Here is a 20,296-nt window from a genome sequence, read left to right as displayed (position 1 = left end):
GAACAATCAAATAACAAAAATAAATGAATAAACAAATGACAAACAAACACACAAACAATAAATAAATAAACTAAACAAACAATCAAATATATAAACAAACAAATGAATAAATAACCTAACAACCAATCAAACAAACAAAAATAAACAAACAAACAAACAAACAATAAATAAATAAACCAAACAAACAATCAAATATATAAACAAATAAACAACCAATCAAACAAACAAAAATAAATAAACAAACAAACAATAAATAACCCAACAATCAGACAAATAAGCAAAAATGAATCAACAACCAAACAATAAATAAATATCCCAACGAACTAACAAACAATCAAATAAATAAACAAACAACCTAACAAACAAACAAAAAATAACCTAACAATGAAACAAATAAACAAAAACAAACAAAAAATAACCTAACAATCAAACTAAAAAACAAAGAAATAAACAAACAATAAATAAATGACCCAACAAACAATCAAACAAATGAACAAAAATGAATAAACAAACAAACAAACAATAAATGAATATCCAAACAAACTAACAATCAAATAAACAAACAATCAAACAAATAAACAAAAAATAACCTAACAAACAAATCAAACAAATAAACAAACAAACCATAAATAAATAACCCAACAATCAAACAAATTAACAAAAAAACAAACAAACAAACAAATTCGGACAATTCAGTATCGGTTCAGTATTAGATCATAACCAGTTATTACATACTGAAGTCATTTATCTCAAATGCACTGTGTCGCGGTAGCTTACTATGGCGAGGGAGGCGAGGGCAAGTAAACACTGCAACTAAAAAAACACAGAAACTCTGCACAATTCATTGCATAATAATAATAATAATAATAATAATAATAATAGCAACTCCAGAGATGAAGAAAGTACAGCCCTTCTCAAGAAGTTGAGTTCCAGAGCCCCAGTTGTGCTAGGAGGTCAAGTCGGTACCGTTCCACCTCCTGCACAAGCTCGGGATCCCTCCTTCCCAGTAAGGTGACATTCCATGTCCCAAGAGCCAGTTTCTGTGCCTGACGACTGGGTTGTGGTGGTCCTAACCTTCAACCACCACCCCTTCCACATTGCACCGGTGCCTTATGGCTCCCCTTGCAGGTAGTGGGCCTGCAGGAGGATGGTCCCACATCGTAATATTTAAAGTATGCATTTAAAATTTTGAACAAATCATTTAAAAATCCCAAAGCTGATAGAGGTTTGCACACAGAATATACACGGAATCTGTGAAATTAAAAAAAGCTGGAAAAAAGGCTGAAATCTGAATGTCCTTAACACATCTCTTTAAAATCATCTATTTTCTGACACTATTTTGGGACAGGCAGGGGATCTGAAAACACAGTGGGATCCAGAGAGAGAAACAAGCAGCAAGTGTCTGCCACTGACCCTCAGTCACTCACATTATGTTCACGCGTGCGCGCGCACACACACACACACACACACACACGCACGCACGCACGCACGCACGCACACGCACACACACGCACACACACACACACACACACACACACACACACACACACACACACACACACTCTCTCTCTGATCAGCATGGCGCTCATGTCCTGTCAGAGTCTCCCACCATCTGGAACTGATAACTGGTGGGAAAAAAAAAAAGAAAAAGACGAGAGAAATTCCCAGCCAGTCGTGATGTAAACAAGAGCTGGTGTTTCCTGCACGACTGCCTCCTGCTCTCCTCTTCTTCTCTTGACTCTTGAATCCTGTTCTCTGTGCTGTAATTACAGTGACGCTGTGAGCATCATTATACGCTCGTCTCCTGCTGTCAGACCCAGAGAAAGATCCCAGCACCGCTGAGAAAAGGAAAACACCAAACACACACAAAACCAGAGGACACTCCACTGACACAAACTCCAACCAATCTGCTTCTAAAGCCAAACGATACATTTCTGAATCCCAATAATCTGCTGCTATCAGACTACAGGAACTCATCACAGATATCAAAACGTGCTATTAACAATCCATTAACTAACACTTGTCTAAGACTAATGTACAGTCAATAATAATGGCATCTCCTTCACTTTGTGCTTCTGCAGAACATCTTTGAAAACATTAATTACACGCACAGCTTGAATTTCACTGCAGATGGTGTTTCACAGCACCTTCGTGTAAAGCTCCGAACATAAACCACTGCTGCATTTCGCCAAGAACTTCATTCAGAAATGTGATATGTCATTTTAGATCTGTTTTATTTTATACGTACCGATTGGTCTTGGTCTGTGTTTGGCAGGAGAGCTGAGCAACACTGGAGTAATGGGAGACTTCAGTTTCTGCAGTGAAAACACACACATGGACTTTAGTTAATACCACCTGTAGAAAACACACTCATTATATGCACCAGACACTTTCTTAAAATCACTGCATATCTGTAGAAAAACACATGTGAGTGGGCTTGATAGACACTCTTCTCTTCATATGCACCGGAGGCTTTACTTATGGCCCGTTTCCACTCAGTGGTACGGTACGGTTTGGTTCAGTGCGTTTTTATGGCCGTTTCCACTGTCAAAAGGCGTACCGAACTGTATCACTTTTTCGGCACCTTTTCGAAAGGGTACCAAAAGGCGGAGCTAGACACGCAGCTGAACGCTATTGGTTTACAGAGATACGTCACTCACTTACGCAACAAGCCAGAATGAAAACAAAGGAACCGCCATGTTTAAAATACACACACAGCCGAGAGATTACAGTGGAATTTTTTATTTATTTATTAGAATATACAAAAGGTACACAATTTGAGATAATGCAAATACAAAGAAAATGAAACAATAACAAAAATACAAAAAATAACAACAATACAATCAAGTACCGGCAGGTGCGTGTGTTTGTGTGTGTGTGTGTAAAGGTAACATGGTAAACAGGTCAGAGTACATACAAAAGGAACAATGACAGTCACTAAATGAAGCAAGTAACTTATATAAGGAGTGACAACAATGCTAGTGATGTAATGATAGTAATAATGACAGTAAACAAGCAAGAAAGGACAACAGTAATAATCATTAACAACAACCACTACAATAATAAAAATAATAATAATAAAAATAAATCCCAAATACTACACCAACTACTACTACTACAGAGAGTTTCTAATGCTACAACTATTACCACTGCTACTACATCCACAACCACTACTACTCCTACAATGTGTACTACTACTGAACCTATTACAACGACTACTACCACTGATACTACTACTACATCTACTATTGATACTACTACAGGAATGACTGCTACTACAACATCTACATCAACAACGTCTACTGCTTCTGATACTACTACACACACAACGACTACTACTACTACACATCCACTACTTCTGATACCACTATACCAACGACATCTACTACTTCAACTACTACTTCAAAAACCCAAACTACAACTTCAACCACTACTACTACTACAACTACAGCAACCTGAATAATGACAATGGTAGAAATACTTGTAATAATGAAAATGAGGGGATAACAGGACAAGTCAGGACAGTACTAATAATAATGATAACAAAATTAAAAGTAATAATATTGATGATAATAGTGAGAAGGGGAATTTTATATACATATAATAACAAGCCATGGTCGACCCGGGCTCAAACAAACCTCACAAAGCCAAAAAGAAGAGCAGATTTACCCTGTGTCCCTTCGTTTTTTTACGAGCCAGTCTGAAAGCGCGAGCGGTTTCGCTTTCATACACCACGCCCACCAAAAGGGTATCCTTGGTAGTGGAAACGCAAGCCTGATAAAGGTGACCCGTACCGACTCGAACCGTACCGTACTGTACCAGTCAGTGGAAACGAGTAATTCAAATTCATCTTATAAGGACTCAATATGGAAAACACTTGTGAATGTGAAAAAAAAAAACATAGTATATGTTTAGTTAGGAGGACAACACAGTGGCTCAGTGGTTAGCACAGTCACCTCACAGCAAGAAGGTCTCTGGTTCGAGTCCCGGCTGGGTCAGTTGCCATTTCTGTGTGGAGTTTGCATGTTCTCCCCATGTTGGCGTGGGTTTCCCTTCCCTATCTATTGGCATTTCCCAGTACTGGGTTTCAGCATCCGCTGTGTAAAACATATGCTGGAATTCCGCTGTGGCGAACTCTGAAATGGAGACTTAAGGCCGTCACGCACCACATGACAGTTGAAAGTATCGCACACCAGACGCGCACATTCGCATGCTATTTTAAACGGAACTATACAGATAGTCGTGGCTGGGTGCCCTGACTTACCCTGATAGAAACCTAGATTTAGAATTCTGAAATGTATGGCGCTGCGTGGCGCTTCTGGTGTGCGACCTGCTTAAGCCAAAGGAAAATTAATGTATGTATAGTTACCGCTTTGGTATGGGATGTTGATCTCTGCTCTGTCGACTTTTGATGTTGAGAATTCAACTCTACAGTCTAACAAAGTGACTTTTATTGACATTTTAGTAGTTTAAAATAATAATATAATGTATAAGAAACAATATATAGAGAAATAAATCATAAATAAAAATAACAGAAAATGTACTGGCAGTTTATTTCAAGTGTTCTGACTATAATATACAACACCAACCCAGACAATATAGCACTTTAAACTATTAAAAATGTTCATAAAAGTCACTTTTTCTAACTTTTCAAGGTAAAACAAGTTGTTGGAAGAAAGATCAAGATCCCATAATGCAATTCAAAAGCAAAAGTAAATGGGGGAAAATAAAAAAATAAAAACGTCTCAGCTGGCACAGGACGTCTACATGACTTCAGATTGACGTACACCAACATTGTGGGGACGTGACGCATTTTGTATGGAAATTAAAATTGAGTTGACATCAGAACCCAACATCAGGCTCAATGTCCAACATCCACCCTAAAAACAACAAAATATTAACATCTTATGCTTCAGATTGACGTTGTGTGGACGTTACCACTATGACATCTAACAGACGTTGGATTCTGGTTGCCATAGCTGACAAATTAATGTCAGTATTTGATGCCAATATTACGTAAAATCAATCTAAAATTGACCAAATATCAACGTCATTTGATGTCGTTATTTGAAATCAAAATGATGTTGTCCTTAGACGCTGGCTAGATATTGAACTTTGGTCATCTGATGTCATGACCTAAATCTAACCCAATATTAACATCTTAATAACGACGTTGTGTGCATGCTAGGATCAATGGCAAAATTCAGAAAACTGCTAATATCCGAATATTTTTTGTACAATGTACTGTATGTTAAGCCGCTTTGACACAATCTCCATCATAAAAAGCGCTAGATACTGAAAAAAAAATAAAGATTCATTGGATTTACAACATTTTTTTAAGTAAGTGGTTGCAAACAATTAATAGGGGCTGAACTTAAATTCAATTGGATATTACTAAATTCAATTCGTTTAAGTTCGGCCCGTATAAATTGTTTGCAACTACTTACCTTAAAAAATTGAGTAAATCCAATGAATTTTTTTTTTTCAGTGATAGAAATAAAGCTGAATTGAATAGAAAAAAAATTATAAGTACAGCATTGAGATTTTCAGCATGACATACATTTGAAGTCAGAATTATTAGTGTAAGAGCCAGTTATGCATAATTCATTTGTGATAATAATTTAGTTAAAAAGGTTAAAGCATGACGAAAATTGATATTTAAATACATTAAGAATTCATTGTGATTTTATTATCTAAAATGCATAATTTAATAATTGATACAATTTAAAAACTTTTACTTTGGTATTTTGGCTTCCGACAGTAATACGTCTTGAGGTCGTTAGTTCATACGTTTAAGGCAGATTGCAGTTATGGATGTTGGAAGCAACACAGTTTTTTGACCGAGCTATGCCGAGCTATATTGATTCTATTGTTACTTTGTATTTTTGTTGCATTTCTTCAGTAAACCTTTTTTAAAAGAAGATTCGGTCTTACTCGCGTTTTTTCAAATACTGGTTGTTGGAATAGAAGCTGCAAAAGGTGGTACATAAGGATCTGCACGAAAGGTGTGCCCCAACAATTAGCCCCCCTTTTAATTTTTTATTTTATTTTTTAAATATTTCCCAAATGATGTTTAATGGAGCAAGGAAATGTTCACAGTATGTCTGATAATATTTTTTCTTCTGGAGAAAGTCTTATTCGTTTTATTTTGGCTAGAATAAAAGCAGTTTTGATTTTTTTAATCACCATTTTAAGGGCAAATTTATTAGCCCCTTTAAGCTAATTTTTTTTGATAGTCTACAGAACAAACCATCGTTATACAATAACTTGCCTAATTACCCTAACCTGCCTAGTTAACCTAATTAACCTAGTTAAGCCTTTAAATGTCACTTTAAGCTGTATAGAAGTGTCTTGAAAAATATCTAGTCAGATATTATTTACTGTCATCATGGCAAAGATAAAATAAATCAGTTATTAGAGATGAGTTATTAACACTATTATGTTTAGAAATGTGTTGAAAATAAATCTTCTCTCCGTTAAACAGAAATTGGTGAAAAAAAAAATAAACAGGGGGGCTAATACTTCTGACTTCAACTGTAGGTGTTCAGATGTTTAAGCACAATATGACCGAACTGAAAGGACAGAAAGATGTCTGATTCACATATGCTTTAGGATTAATTTCTCTCCTCTGGGCACTGTTGTGATCCCGTTGTTGGCTGGGATGTGCTTGAATCTATTCCTTCCTAAATCTGCTCTGAATGGATCTGAGCGCTTGCTGACAGAGCGGTTTTATCTCCACTCCGCCACTGAAGTTCGCATACTGCACTTGACAGTCATCCAGATATTTCTCTCTTCGCCTGCTTTCAGGTTTCTATCATTCTCTCTGAGTCTGGCATCAGTCGGCGCTAAGGTAAATCAGGTCTGAGAGCTCGGCGGTTCATTTTCTGGGATTTGTTCCCAGGTGGAGAGGCGAGAGTGATTGTTGTGTGGTGGCAAGAAAAAAAAAAAAGTCTCTGAAAGCTTTTATCTCCAGAGCGGATGACTCAATCTTTCTCAACTTTTTAAGGAGGAAGAAAGTTTGATGCTGTAAACGATGTGTGATACAGTGCGGTTCACTAAAAAACACTCATTGGATTTACTAAATCTGTTCAAAGCTAAGTGATGGCAAACAACTGAAATGGGCTGAATTTGAACAAACAAATTAATTTGTGTTTAAATTGATATAAATTCCATCATAAGGTGTTAATATTAGGTTAGATTTAGGTCACTAGCACCAGGACAATGTTATTTGGATGTCCAATAACGATGTCAAATGACGTTGACATTTGGTTGACTTTAGGTTGTGTTGGAAAGTGACCAAATCCAACGTCAAGCCAACATCTTAAACCACCGTCATATTGAGGTCAAATACTGACCTTTTTTCGTCAAGTATGGTAACTAAAATCCAACATGATAGACGTCATAGTGGTAACATCAACACAACGTCAAGCTGTTCCATCATTACATACATACCCTATCCCAGGGCCAATCATATCATTCGTTCAATCGTTTTCTTTTCGGCTTAGTCCCTTTATTAATCCGGGGTCGCCACAGCAGAATGAACCGCCAACTTATCCAGCACGTTTTACGCAACGGATGCCCCTCCAGCCGCAACCCATAACTGGGAAACACCCACACACACTCATTCACACACATACACTACAGACAATTTAGCTTACCCAATTCACCGATACAACATGTCTTTGGACATGTGGGGGAAACCGGAGCACCCAGAGGAAACCCACGCGCATGAGGAGAACATGCAAACTCCACACAGAAAACGACAACTGACCCAGCTGAGGTTTGAAGAAGCGACCCTCCTGCTGTGAGGCGAATGTGCTACCCACTGCGCCACCTTGCTGCCCAGGCTTACTTCAGTTTAATTTTATTTATTTAGTTAAATATGAAAAATTGCCCTATTTTATTTAGTAGGAAATAAGGATAACTTATGTTGAATGTTTGGACATTGATGAAGAAAGTCTAACACATTCTGAAGCTGTATTTGGCCGAATGCTTTTCTGTTTGACTACTTGAGAATGAGGACATTATTATTTTGTTTCACTGCGAAATGATTAGCCTATTTCTAAGTGTTCTGACTCTATTTCTATAACAGCATCTCTCTTCAAAAACAAAAGCACAGGATTTAGGAAATCACACAATTCACAGTGATGCTGGCCTTAGAAAGCACAATTAATGCTAAATATTTGGAAACAGAAGTGTGTTGTTCTAGCTTGACCTCATTATTATCCATGTTTAATTCTGCAAGTGGCATCCAGTCATCTTCTCTGAAAGTTTTTTTCAATATTTAATCCAATTTCATGCAATAAATGTCAACTTTTGGTTCAGTCCAAACAACATTAGGCAAATAAATAAATACACAAGAATGAAAAGAAATGCATTCAAATGCATTAGATTAATATCAATATTCATTCATTCATTCACTCATTTTCCTTTAGCTTAGTCCCTTTATTCATTAGGGGTTGCCATGGTGGAATGAACCGCCAACTTATCCAGCATATGTTTTACACAGCGGATGCCCTTCCAGCTGCAGCCCAGTACTGGGAAACAGCCATACACTCTTGCATTCACACACCTAAAGTGCATGTGTTTGGACTGTGGAGGAAACCGGAGCACCCGGAAGAAAACCTACGCCAACACGCGGAAAACATGCAAACTCCACACAGAAACGCCAACGGGGCTTGAACCAGCAACCTTCTTGCTGTGAGGCAACAGTGCTACCCACTGAGCCACCATGCTGCCTCAAATGCATTAGAAAAATCTAAATTAGGCCTCTGAACAAGACCCTTTTGGTAAAAAATAAATAAACTATTGGTCAAATCCCACATCTGCAAATGCAAAAATCAATAGGGTTCAACTGGGTTGTAACGCGTGTTGCCAGATTGAGGTAAGAAATCCTTCCAGATTTGAATGCTTCTTCAACTGTATTAGTTTCATACAATATCTGGCAACTTGAAAAACATGGACAAAAAGTGATTTTTGATAACTATATTGGACCATACAAATTACAGGAGTTTCATAGAAGAAATAACAAAATGGGAGGGTGGCCGGAGATGGCTATAAAAAAACGGAAGACTCCCAGGAAAAATGAGTGTTGGCAGGGATGATTTAAAGACACAAAATAAAGTCACGTAGTCTGAACGGCACAGCAATCTGCCCATTTTTAACCCTTGTGTGCTGTTGGGGATGTTTTCATCCACTCTGGGGTGATTTTAAGCCTTAAATTGGCAACAATTTTCTCTGTGTTTCAGCAAATGGAATGATTTTTGGCGCCAAATCATATTTGGACACATATTTTGGAAAAATGCTTTGAATATTAAAAAAAAAGAAATCCACAATACACTCTGGGCAAATTTACTACCCTTTCATTATGTTGGGGGCTGTTTATGCCCCATTGACTTCCATTACACTGACATTTATTGACTGCAACACGCAGACATGCTGACATGACAGCATACAATCATGCATTCTTGATTGTTGCTGATTTTCCCTTTTTCAGAAAAGGTTTAATTACATTCATTCAATCAATTTCCTTCAGATTAATCCCTTTATTCATCAGAGGTCCCTACAGCAGAATGAACTGCCAACTTATCCAGCATATGTTTTACACAGCGGATGCTCTTCCAGCTGAAATCCAGTACTGGGAAACACCCATACACATACACTACCTGGGATTTTTCCTGGGATTCTCCCGTATTTTAAAGTTCTGTCCCGCTATCATCCCGTAAAGGTATTTTCCCGTATTTCTCCTGTATTTTCATTCTTTCTCTGAAGAGTGGCAAATATTACATTAAAGAGCCGAGCCTCCCTATATGCAACCCATACCGCCAAACCACCAGGGGCTGCCTTTGCTCTTAAATGGGAGTCTGTTCTGTGCTAGATCAAATTTACCACGTTTTATAAATACTAATTTTCTATAATTATAAAAATATTCTAACAATTAAAAGTAATCAACAGCAATAAATAATAAATACACAAATAATAATAATAATAATAATAATAATAATAATAATAATAATGATAATATTTAAGATAAAAATCTAAAACAGTTTAAGGTTTCCTTTTGATCAAATTTTTACAATTTTAGACGGACTCACATTTAATAAAAATATTTCCCACGAAAGTCAGTTCCATAGTTATAAATAGACACGGTTTCTCAAACGGATTTTGTACAGGCGATTTAAATCGTAGCGAAAGTGGACACTGGGTTTTGGGTGCATGTTTAAACAGACATATACAAAAAAATATAATAATAATAATAATAACAACATCTAAACATGTTGATCTTGGTGGGTTTTCTTTTAAACATAACTAATTTTGTCTTAAATGTGCATAAAAAGTTTCCCAGTGATGGGTTGCGGCTGGAAGGGCATCCGCTGCGTAAAAACGTGCTGGATAAGTTGGTGGTTCATTCCGCTGTGGCGACCCCAGATTAATAAAGGGACTAAGCCGAAAAGAAAATGAATGAGCATAAAAAGTTAGGAAAGCAATCAAATGCTTTCATTATGCATCAGTGACACCTTTGTTATTTAACGTAATCGAACGAAAAATCAAAATGAGATTTATCCCAATAGTATCTGGATGCAGCCTTTATGATGCAAGCTGAGATTGCATCGCTCAGAGATGCAATGTCAGACACAATGCACTCAGTGGAGCTAGTGATGTCACTTTGAGGGGTAGGGTTAGGGGTAGGGTGAGCATTAAAAATTGGATGCATTAGATGCAGCTCAGATTGCATCTCCACTGCAGTCTGAGTCTGCAGCCAGACACCTCTCATTTATTCGCTGCTCTTTAATCAGAATGTTTAAGTTATGCAGTGAAGAAAAGGTTAATGAGATTTGATAACTTGATTCAAATTCTTTATAATAGTTACTCATTTAAATAGGCTAAACTGTTTGATCATTTATTTGCGGCTTTTTCTAATGTATACTATTTATACTATGCTTTGTAAATAATAATAGTAATAATGATTGTACATCTTACTGATGAACATATTTAGTCATTTTGGGAATTTTTATTTTATTTTTTTTTTTTTTGGAGGGGGGTAAACCCTTATTTTCACATCCCAATATTAACAGACATGCCTTCTTTCTGTGAGGCGACAGTGCAAACCATTGAGTCATCGTATTGCCCGAGGTACAATTTGTAATCTGTAATTCAATTTCATCAGTACACAAGGGTTAGTCATGTGGTGTGAACTAGACTTTTTTGGTAAACATAAATAATAAACTCTCAGTCAAATCCCAGATCTATAACCTGTGCAGAAATCAACAGCGCAACTGGGTTGTAATGCATGTTGCCAGATTGAGGTAAAAAAAACGCTTTAAGATTTGAATATTTTTTCAATTATTTGAGCTGAAGAGTTTCATACAATATCTGGCGACTTGGAAAAACATGGAAAAATGGGATTTCTTGTAACTAGATTGGAGCATACACATTACAGGAGTTTCCCAGGAGAAATAACAAAACGGGAGGGTGGCGGAAGATAGCTATGAAATACAGGAGACTCCCAGGAAAAATATGTTATTTAACATAATCAAACGAAAAATCGAAATGAGATTTATCCCAATAGTATCTGGATGTAGCCTTTATCATGCAAGCTGAGATTGCATCGCTCAGAGCATTAAAAAGCATTGGATGCAGCTCAGATTGCATCTCCACCGAGTCTGCAGCCAGTTAACTCATTTATTCGCTGCTCTTTATTCAGAATGTTTAAGTTATGCAGTGAAGAAAAGGTTAATGAGATTTGATAACTTGATTCAAAGTCATGTGGTGTGAACTAAAATTGAGATGTGGGCCAGTAACGTATTGAGATTTGCAGAAATATACATGTCGGCCTCTAGTGGATTATCGAGAAGGACGTGCAAATGGCACATATAAGAAAATATGGCCCAGTAACGTATATGAGACTGTCAAAATGTACGTGTTGGCCTCTAGTAGATTTGTAGGGGAGGAAACATGCGAGCAGACATACCTCTGGAGACATATTTCACAGCTCCCAAAAAATGTAGCCCTGGAGTCTTACAGTATCTCTAATGAGTCTCTCCTGCACTTACTCATTTTGATATGATCCTTTCTCACCTGCTGACACCTGCTGTTGTCCTGTCGGTTGTTGGGGGCGTCCGTCAGGATCACGTGTCTTTGTATGGGCAGCCAGCCGAATCGAACAGGAGCGAGAGCACAGAAATTTGCTTTTTCAGCACTGGGAACAGGCTTAATGTGAACAGACTCCATGCTGCTCAGGGAGCTTTCACAAACACTGGAACAAGCACTTGGTGTCTGATTCTTTCTGCGAAGAGAGTTCAGATCCAGACAGAGTGGGTTACTTCCTGTCATTTCGTTCGGGAGAGCCGGCATAGACACGGTCCAGTCGGAAAACTCAGGTACTTGTTTCTGAAGCCGGCGGGATTGAAGTCTCTCTAGTGTTTGAAGCCATTTGTCCATCCTGCCACCTTCAATGCAGCTCTGAGGACGAGCTCCGCGAGGGGGCTCATTCACCTGCGCCGTGGGGCCCTCATAATAACCTCGCTCTCCAGGCCTCCTCCATGATGAGGACCTGCGGAGGAAGCTCATGCTGTTTTTGCCAGATGCATCATGAGGCTGAAGGAGCCGCCGCCAGCCCTCAGGCTTCACGTCCGCCATTATAAACTCTGAGGAAGACATAGAAATGGATTTTAAGCACAAGAAAGCAAGTACTTGTGTCAGTTAATGTATCAGTATTTTCAGAACAACATTAAGTCAACATATAAGCATGCTTACTGCACTTCACTCTCATTTTCCACTAAGAAATACACCAAAATATCCTTCAAAATACCCTGTTAAAGAATTCTTGCTGCCTAAAAGTTTTTTTGTTATAATAAATGAACTTTGAGTCATCTTTCTCAATACACGACAGTCAAACTGACTAAAATATTAAGTTAAACATTCTATAACAATAAATATTTAGTTGAAATCTAATCAACTACCTATAATTTAATTAAACAAAAAATATTTGTTGTCATTACATTACAGTTAATGATCAAATGCACTGAAAAAAATGATTCAAAGAGGATTCCTTGAATTTACTAAATGTTTTTAAGTTAAATGGTTGTAAACAGTTTATTTGGTCTGAATTTAAACAAACAAATTAAGCTAAACATTACTAAACTCAATTTGTTTGTTTAAATTCAGACCAAATAAACTAAGTTAAGCATTACTAAACTCAATTTGTTTGTTTAAATTCAACACATAAATTGTTTGCAACCATTCTGCAGACCTCATTTGAGTTTTCAGATTTATCTAATGCTTTCAACATAGATTTTGGTAACACTTTACAATACGGGACATGTAGGTAATGTTTTTAAGCTTGAGCATCATATATAATTATGGTTCATCATTTACTAATGCATTAATCAATGCACTTCGGGTTAACATGGACTAACAATCTTTATTTTCATTAACTAACATTAAGATACTATAAAAATAAATAAATACTGTAAATACTGTAGTAATTTTATTGTTCATTGTTTGTAAATGCATTATTTAACAATAACTACCAATATTATAAAGTATTGGCTACATTTTTTTTAACAATGACATCCTAATTAAAATTTTTCACCCAAACATTTTAATTACCCATGATTTACTCTCCCTTGTGTGTGTTTTTTTTTCTAGTTGAACACAAAATAAATGTTTTTTAAAATGCTTGCTGACACATTGACTGGCAAACTAAATAAATAAACAAAAAAAAAAAGAAATAAACAAATACAATTTAAATAAATAAATAAATAAATAAATAAATAAATAAATAAATAAATAAATAGAAATCAAGGTGACATGGCGGCGGTAGTGCTGTTGCCTCACAGCAAGCTCAGTTGGTTCAGTTGGCGTTTCGGTGTGGAATTTGCATGTTCTCCCCACATTTGCGTGGGTTTCCTCCGGGTGCCTGGTTTCCCCGATAGTCCAAAGACATGCAGTACAGGTGAATTGGGTTGGCTAAATTGTTCGGAGTAAGTATGGATGTTTCCCAGGGATGGGTTGCAGCTGGAAGGGCATCCGCTGCATAAAACATGTACTGGATAAGTTGGCGGTTCATTTTGCTGTGGCGACCCCGGATTAATAAAGGGACTATGCCGAAAAGAAAATGAATGAATGAAATAAGAAATAAATTAAAATAAACAAATAAATAAAAAAAATTTAATTATTATAAAAAAATTAAACAAATAAATGAAATAAATAAACAAATAAATAAACATAAATAAATAAAAAATAAACCATAAAAATAAATAATTAAACAAATAAAATAAAAACCAAATAAATAAAAATAACATAAATAAAAATAAATAAACATAAATAAATAAAAAAACAACAAATAAATAAACAAATAAAAATAAATAAATAAAAATAACAAATAAATAACAAATAAATAAACAAGTAAAAAATAAATAATAAATAATAAATAAATAAACAAGTAAAAAATATATAATAAATAACAAATAAAAATAAATAAACAAATAAATAAAAATAAATACATCTAAATAAAAAACAAATTAAACATAAAATAAACAACAAGTAACAAATAAATATACTTACAATAAATTAACATGATTACAAACAAATTAACATAAATAAAAAAATAAATAAATAAAATAAACAAATAAACATAAATAAAAACAAACAAACATAAATAAATAAATAAAAATAAATAAACATAAATAAATAAAACAAATAAGTTTAAAAATAAATAAAAATAAACATAGGTAAAATTAAATAAGCAAAATTAAAATTAAATAAAAATTAAATAAGTATGTGTGAGTAAATACATACATACATACATCGCTAATGGGTCCCAACAACCAGCAAAATAAGTGAATGGTGAGTAAATGACCGAATATTCGGTTTTTTTGCATAAACTATCCCTTTGAGCTCAGATTGTGTCCTCTCAAAAAAGCCAGTAAACATCTTGCACAAACATGCCCAAATGACAGCAACACACAGACTGACATAACACTATCCACATTATTGTTTACCTGTGTCACGCGGCTCTATAGAAGACGACACGGTCTGACTTCAAGAGGCGAAAACAGTGAAACAATCCCAGCTTTCCTTCCAAGTCTCCTTCTGTGGGGCCGCTGGTGCTGTCTCCTCTCAGCCATGACTATAAATGTGTGTGTGCGCCAGTCGAAAACCAACAAAAGACTTACAGAACAACTTCTATTTTTTACTGGGAGAGAGATGTGTGTGGCTTTGTCTGTGTGTGTGTGTGTGTGTGTGTGTGTGTGTGTGTACTTGACCGCAGCCAGCAAATACCCCCTATTTCAACTTAGACATACTGGCTTCGAGTGGTTTTGTTTACTTCTGGAAATGCTTTTAGCGTTCATCTACATTTTAACACAGATACAGTGTTGTCTGGGATATACGGAAACACATTTCGTGGTAAAAGTGCACTATAGTTACATTGGCAACACTTTAAAATAATAGTCAAGTAATTAACGCATTTACTAACATAAACTAACTGTTAGCAATACATTATTTACAGTATTTATTCATCTTTGTTTTAGTTTACGTTATTTAAGTTAACATTTTAACTGCCCCACCAAGATAGACTGCATTTCTTAACACCTACTGTCGCTAGTGTCACAGCCAGGCCAGGTTCTCCCCACTCTCAATCGCCACAATCAGCACGATCACAGTCACCTGAATCCTAATCAGTCCCGCACCCGCAAGTCATTCTCGATCATCACTCCAGCACTTTAAAGTCCCTCACCATCCAACACTCAGCGTCCGGCCTCGTCGCAAGACACAAGGCCAAACTCGCACGGTCAGTGATAGCGAGCAATTCCTAAAAGGTACTTATTTGTCTCGTTTCCCTGTTGTCTCCGGTATATATCCGTTTCTCCTTCCTAGTGTGGTTCCCTCCTGGTCTCGCGTCAAAAGATGATGCCATGCGCTTTATGAGCTACGCTGCTCACACAGTTGTTGCTTGCGCTCTTTAGTTATGTTGTCTCTGTCAATCTAACAGTGATGGGTGAGAATCACTTGACTGGCTCCAAGGTGCGCTATTTGCACTTAGCCTAATAGACACTCCACAAGTGGCATTTCTTTCTACCTATCAGATTTTGCTCCCCAGTGTAAATTTTAATGTGGAGTAGTGTGGTATGAAGCTGTAATATTGCCCTAACCTCAACCTCAGAACCATTCAACTACACTGTCGGTAGCATAATCTTGGTAGGATAAAATGTCAGGACACCGGCCCTGCCACGGTCAATATACTTTTTCCCCCAACACATCCCATAATTTCTAAAATATCAGCCTCTACCAATTATTGATGTCCATTTATGGTTGAAGTACTTTTGCTATGAAAATATGAACTGTAAAGTTAACTTTTTATTGTAAACTGAATCGTCTTTATTTATTAAAGCATATTTGCCACTAAATATTTCAGGTTCACAGTAAATTACACGGTTTGTTTTTACAAAAAAACTACATCAATTGTAGTGCAGGATGATTTCTTCATGGTTTGTGTGATTTTGTATTTAAATAATGTTAGTTCATATTAACTTGCAGTGACTAACACTAACAAGAACAACGTTGTAATTTAATAATGCGTAATGTTGAACCATGATAATAAGTGCTTTACAACATTAGTATGAAAAGTTAATGTTAATAAATTAACTAGCATTAAATATTGAACCATTATTGTAAAGTGTTACAGAGGAATCTGCAGTTTTAAATAAGGAAACGCATTACTGCCTTTACGGAAATGCAATCTCCTGCCTTTTTTTTTTATAACAAGGAAACTATCTGAACTTTTTCTGGGTCTCTTTTTTTGCAAGTGCACTTGCTGCTTCGACACTGGGGCACTGGGGCTGGTTTTAACAAGATAAAGAGTGGGCGGTTGCTAGGTAGTTGCTTACTTAGGCTGGTCGATATGGCTCGGCTTCCTCCTGCAATATAAATTAGGTGGATTTAATTTTTTTTTTTTTGCATTATCCACCAGACCAAAACTCTGATCACTTAGAAAACTGAGAGGACATTTTTGTTTAACAAGCGGCACAATTTTAACAGTCATTTATGCCTTTAACACAAACTTTCCTGAAGCAGTTTTTTAATACTTCAAGTTCAAATTACTAGCCCTGTAAATGTGAGTAATAATAATAGCTATGATTGCCTAAGCAAACATTCACTTTTACCATATTTACTGCAAAAAATCCTTTCAGAAAGTATAGCAGAACTATAGAGGGTATCAAATGATGAAACAATATTCATGTACAATATATACAAATCAGAATTATTAAACAGCCTTTGATTTATTTATTTTTCTTTTTTAAATATATTTCAAATGATGTTTAACAGAGCAAGGAAATTTTCACAGTATGTCTGATAATATTCTTTCTTCTGGAGAAAGTCTTATTTGTTTTATTTTGGCTAGAATTAAAGCAGTTTTTAATTTTTTAAACACCATTTAAAGGTCAAAATTATTAGCCCCCCCCCCCCCTTTTTTTCGATAGTCTACAGAACAAACCATCATTATACAATAACTTGCCTAATTACCCCAACCTGCCTAATTAACCTAATTAACCTAGTTAAGCCTTAAATGTCACTTTAAGCTGTATAGAAGTGTCTTGAAAAATATCTAGTCAAATATTATTTACTGTCATCATGGCAAAGATAAAATAAATCAGTTATTAGAATGAGTTAATAAAACTGTTATGTTTAGAAATGTGTTGAATAAATCTTCTCTCCGTTAAACAAAATTGGGGAAAAATAAACAGGGGGGCTAATAATTCTGACTTCAACCGTTTAATATCCTGGCAAAACAAATATGTGGCCCTGAAGTGTTATGTTGCACACGTATATTGGCAATAGCCAAAAATACAATGTTTTGGTTAAAAATATAGATTTTTATTTTATGCCAAAAATTATCAGAATATGAAGTAAAAAAAATGACACCAATGGAAAGTTTATTTATTCCACTTTCAGACAATGCATAAATCTTAATTAAAAAAATTACATCAATACAATTGTACACTCACCGGCCACTTTATTAGGTATACCTATCCAATTGCTCATTAACGCAATATTTCTAATCAGCCAATCACATGGCAGCAACTCAATGCATTTAGGCATGTAGACATGGTCAAGACGATCTGCTGCAGTTCAAACCGAGCATCAGAATGGGGATGAAAGGTGATTTAAGTGACTTTAAACGTGACATGGTTGTTGGTACCAGACAGGCTGGTCTGAGTATTTCAGAAACTGCTGATCTACTGGCATTTTCACACACAACCATCTCTAGGGATTACAGAGAATGTTTCAAACAGAGAAGAAAATATCCAGTGAGCGGCCAGTTCTGTGGGCGTAAGTTGATGCCAGAGGAGAATGGCCAGATTGGTTCCAGCTGATAGAAAGGCTCAAATAACCATTCGTTACAACCGAGGTCTGCAGAAGAGCATCTCTGAACACTTTGAGGTGGATATGCTACAGCAGCAGAAGACCACAACCGGGTGCCACTCCTGTCAGCTAAGAACAGGAAATTGAGGCTACAATTCACACAGGCTCACCAAAGTGGACAATAGAAGATTGGAGAACGTTGCCTGGTCTGATGAGTCTCCATTTCTGCTGCAACATTCGGATGGTAGGGTCAGAATTTGGCATCAACATCATGAAAGTCATGGATCCATTCTGCCTTGTATCAATGGTTCAGGCTTGTGGTGGTGGTGTAATGGTGTGGGGGATATTTTCTTGGCACACTTTAGACCCATTAATACCAATTGTGCATCGTGTCAACACCACAGCCTACCTGAGTATTGTTGCTGACCATGTCCATCCCTTTATGACCACAGTGTCTCCATCTTCTGATGTCTACTTCCAGCAATATAACACATCATGTCATAAAGCACAAATCATCTCAGACTGGTTTCCTTGAACATGACAATGAGTTCACTGTACTCAAATGGCCTCCACAATCACCAGAGCTCAATCCAATAGAGCACCTTGTGGATGTGGTGGACGGGAGATTTGCATCATGGATGTGCAGCTGACAAATCTACATCAACTGCGTGATGCGATCATGTCAATATGGAGCTAAATCTCGGAGGAATATTTCCAGTATCTTGTTGAATCTATTCCAGAAAGGATTAAGGCAGTTCTGAAGGCAGAAATGGGGCCAACCCTGGGTACTAGTAAAGTGTACCTAATAAAAACTAAACAACATTTATTTAACAAACAAACTCTTCTCCTCTTAGAAACTGCAAAACAACACACCTAAAAAACACTCTAAACAATCACATAGAAACACCATGGCAACCACCAACATTCTGGCAACCATCACATTGCTTTATTAACAAACAGTAATGAGAGCATGTTCAGAAATGGCCTTTTCTGAATTTATTTAAAGACACACACAGATGAGGGTCAGAGGCGTAACATCTGACACACAGAGCCGTTGTGTCCCGTGGTTTAGAGCTGGGCATGTGACGGCTAGCGCTGCCGGGTGATTAGCGCTTCAGGGAGATGCATCAGATGATGAGCTTGCTCATGTTTGTGTCAGGCTTCCCACATGATCTCTCCAGAAGACACATGTTAAAGCTACTTCAGGGTGAATGTGCTCAGGCCCCAGTGTTTCTGTAAATAACCCATCGGTCATGCTGCTTCTGAATAGTGTGCACTGTTTAAAAAAAAAGAGTCCTTAGACCTGGATTGAAATGGAGATCAGTGATTTCTACAACATCTCATGTCCGTTTATGCCCTTTTGCACAATATAGCATAAGTCTTCTGAATGTTTAGTGACCTTTTAGCTCAATATCTACTGACTCATTTATTATTTCATGATGGTGATAGAGGTTTGGGGGGCAGAAGCAAGAGCATGCTGTTTTTGGGGACTGTCTCTTTAAATGCTAATGAGCTGCTACTCTACTATTGTTCGGATCATTTTTACTGACTCGGATCTTTGAGTCTTGTTCATCGAGATGAACGAATCTTTTTTTCGAGTCATTTCGTTAATTTGGTTTCAATTTGCCAAAATATTATTCAAATGTTACGGAATTGCTTCCAAACACACATCTACACCGAGCCCAAAAGGTTGATCCACACGACAAATAAGTCATAATAGTATACTATAAGAAGGAGAAAATAAAAATTCAATGTTTACCTGCTCTTTTGTCTATGAGGTATTTTTGTCTCTTTGCTCAGCTCACCTCTTCATGTCTTCAAATGTCAGTGGTTCATTCACGGTCATACTGACAGTCACATATAATCTTAACCAATGTACACAGTCTGAGCAGATAGGAGCCATGATGATTAGTTCACCTTCGAGTCT

At 36.6% G+C, this 20,296-nt stretch overlaps 2 protein-coding genes across 3 annotated transcripts in view; one reads left to right on the top strand and one right to left on the bottom strand.

The window, feature by feature from the left end:
- c12h10orf90 (chromosome 12 C10orf90 homolog) overlaps positions 1–15,164 on the bottom strand; it is a 58,101-nt gene extending 42,937 nt beyond the window's left edge. The window contains exons 1-3 of the mRNA XM_056470103.1: positions 15,006–15,164; positions 12,079–12,647; positions 2,249–2,315 (exon numbers count right to left, since the gene is read on the bottom strand). Of these exons, the coding sequence (XP_056326078.1) occupies positions 2,249–2,315; positions 12,079–12,639 (628 nt within the window). The 5' untranslated portion in view covers positions 12,640–12,647; positions 15,006–15,164. The remainder of the gene's footprint in view (positions 1–2,248; positions 2,316–12,078; positions 12,648–15,005) is intronic.
- Positions 1–20,296, top strand: part of dock1 (dedicator of cytokinesis 1) — a 927,369-nt gene that overhangs the window by 338,699 nt on the left and 568,374 nt on the right. The gene's annotated exons all lie outside the window — the stretch shown is intronic.

The sequence above is a fragment of the Danio aesculapii genome, chromosome 12, assembly GCF_903798145.1.
Source record: "Danio aesculapii chromosome 12, fDanAes4.1, whole genome shotgun sequence".
In the NCBI taxonomy this organism is placed as follows: domain Eukaryota; kingdom Metazoa; phylum Chordata; class Actinopteri; order Cypriniformes; family Danionidae; genus Danio; species Danio aesculapii.
Note: the sequence above shows the minus strand (reverse complement) of the source record. Positions and strands in the feature narration are given on the sequence as shown.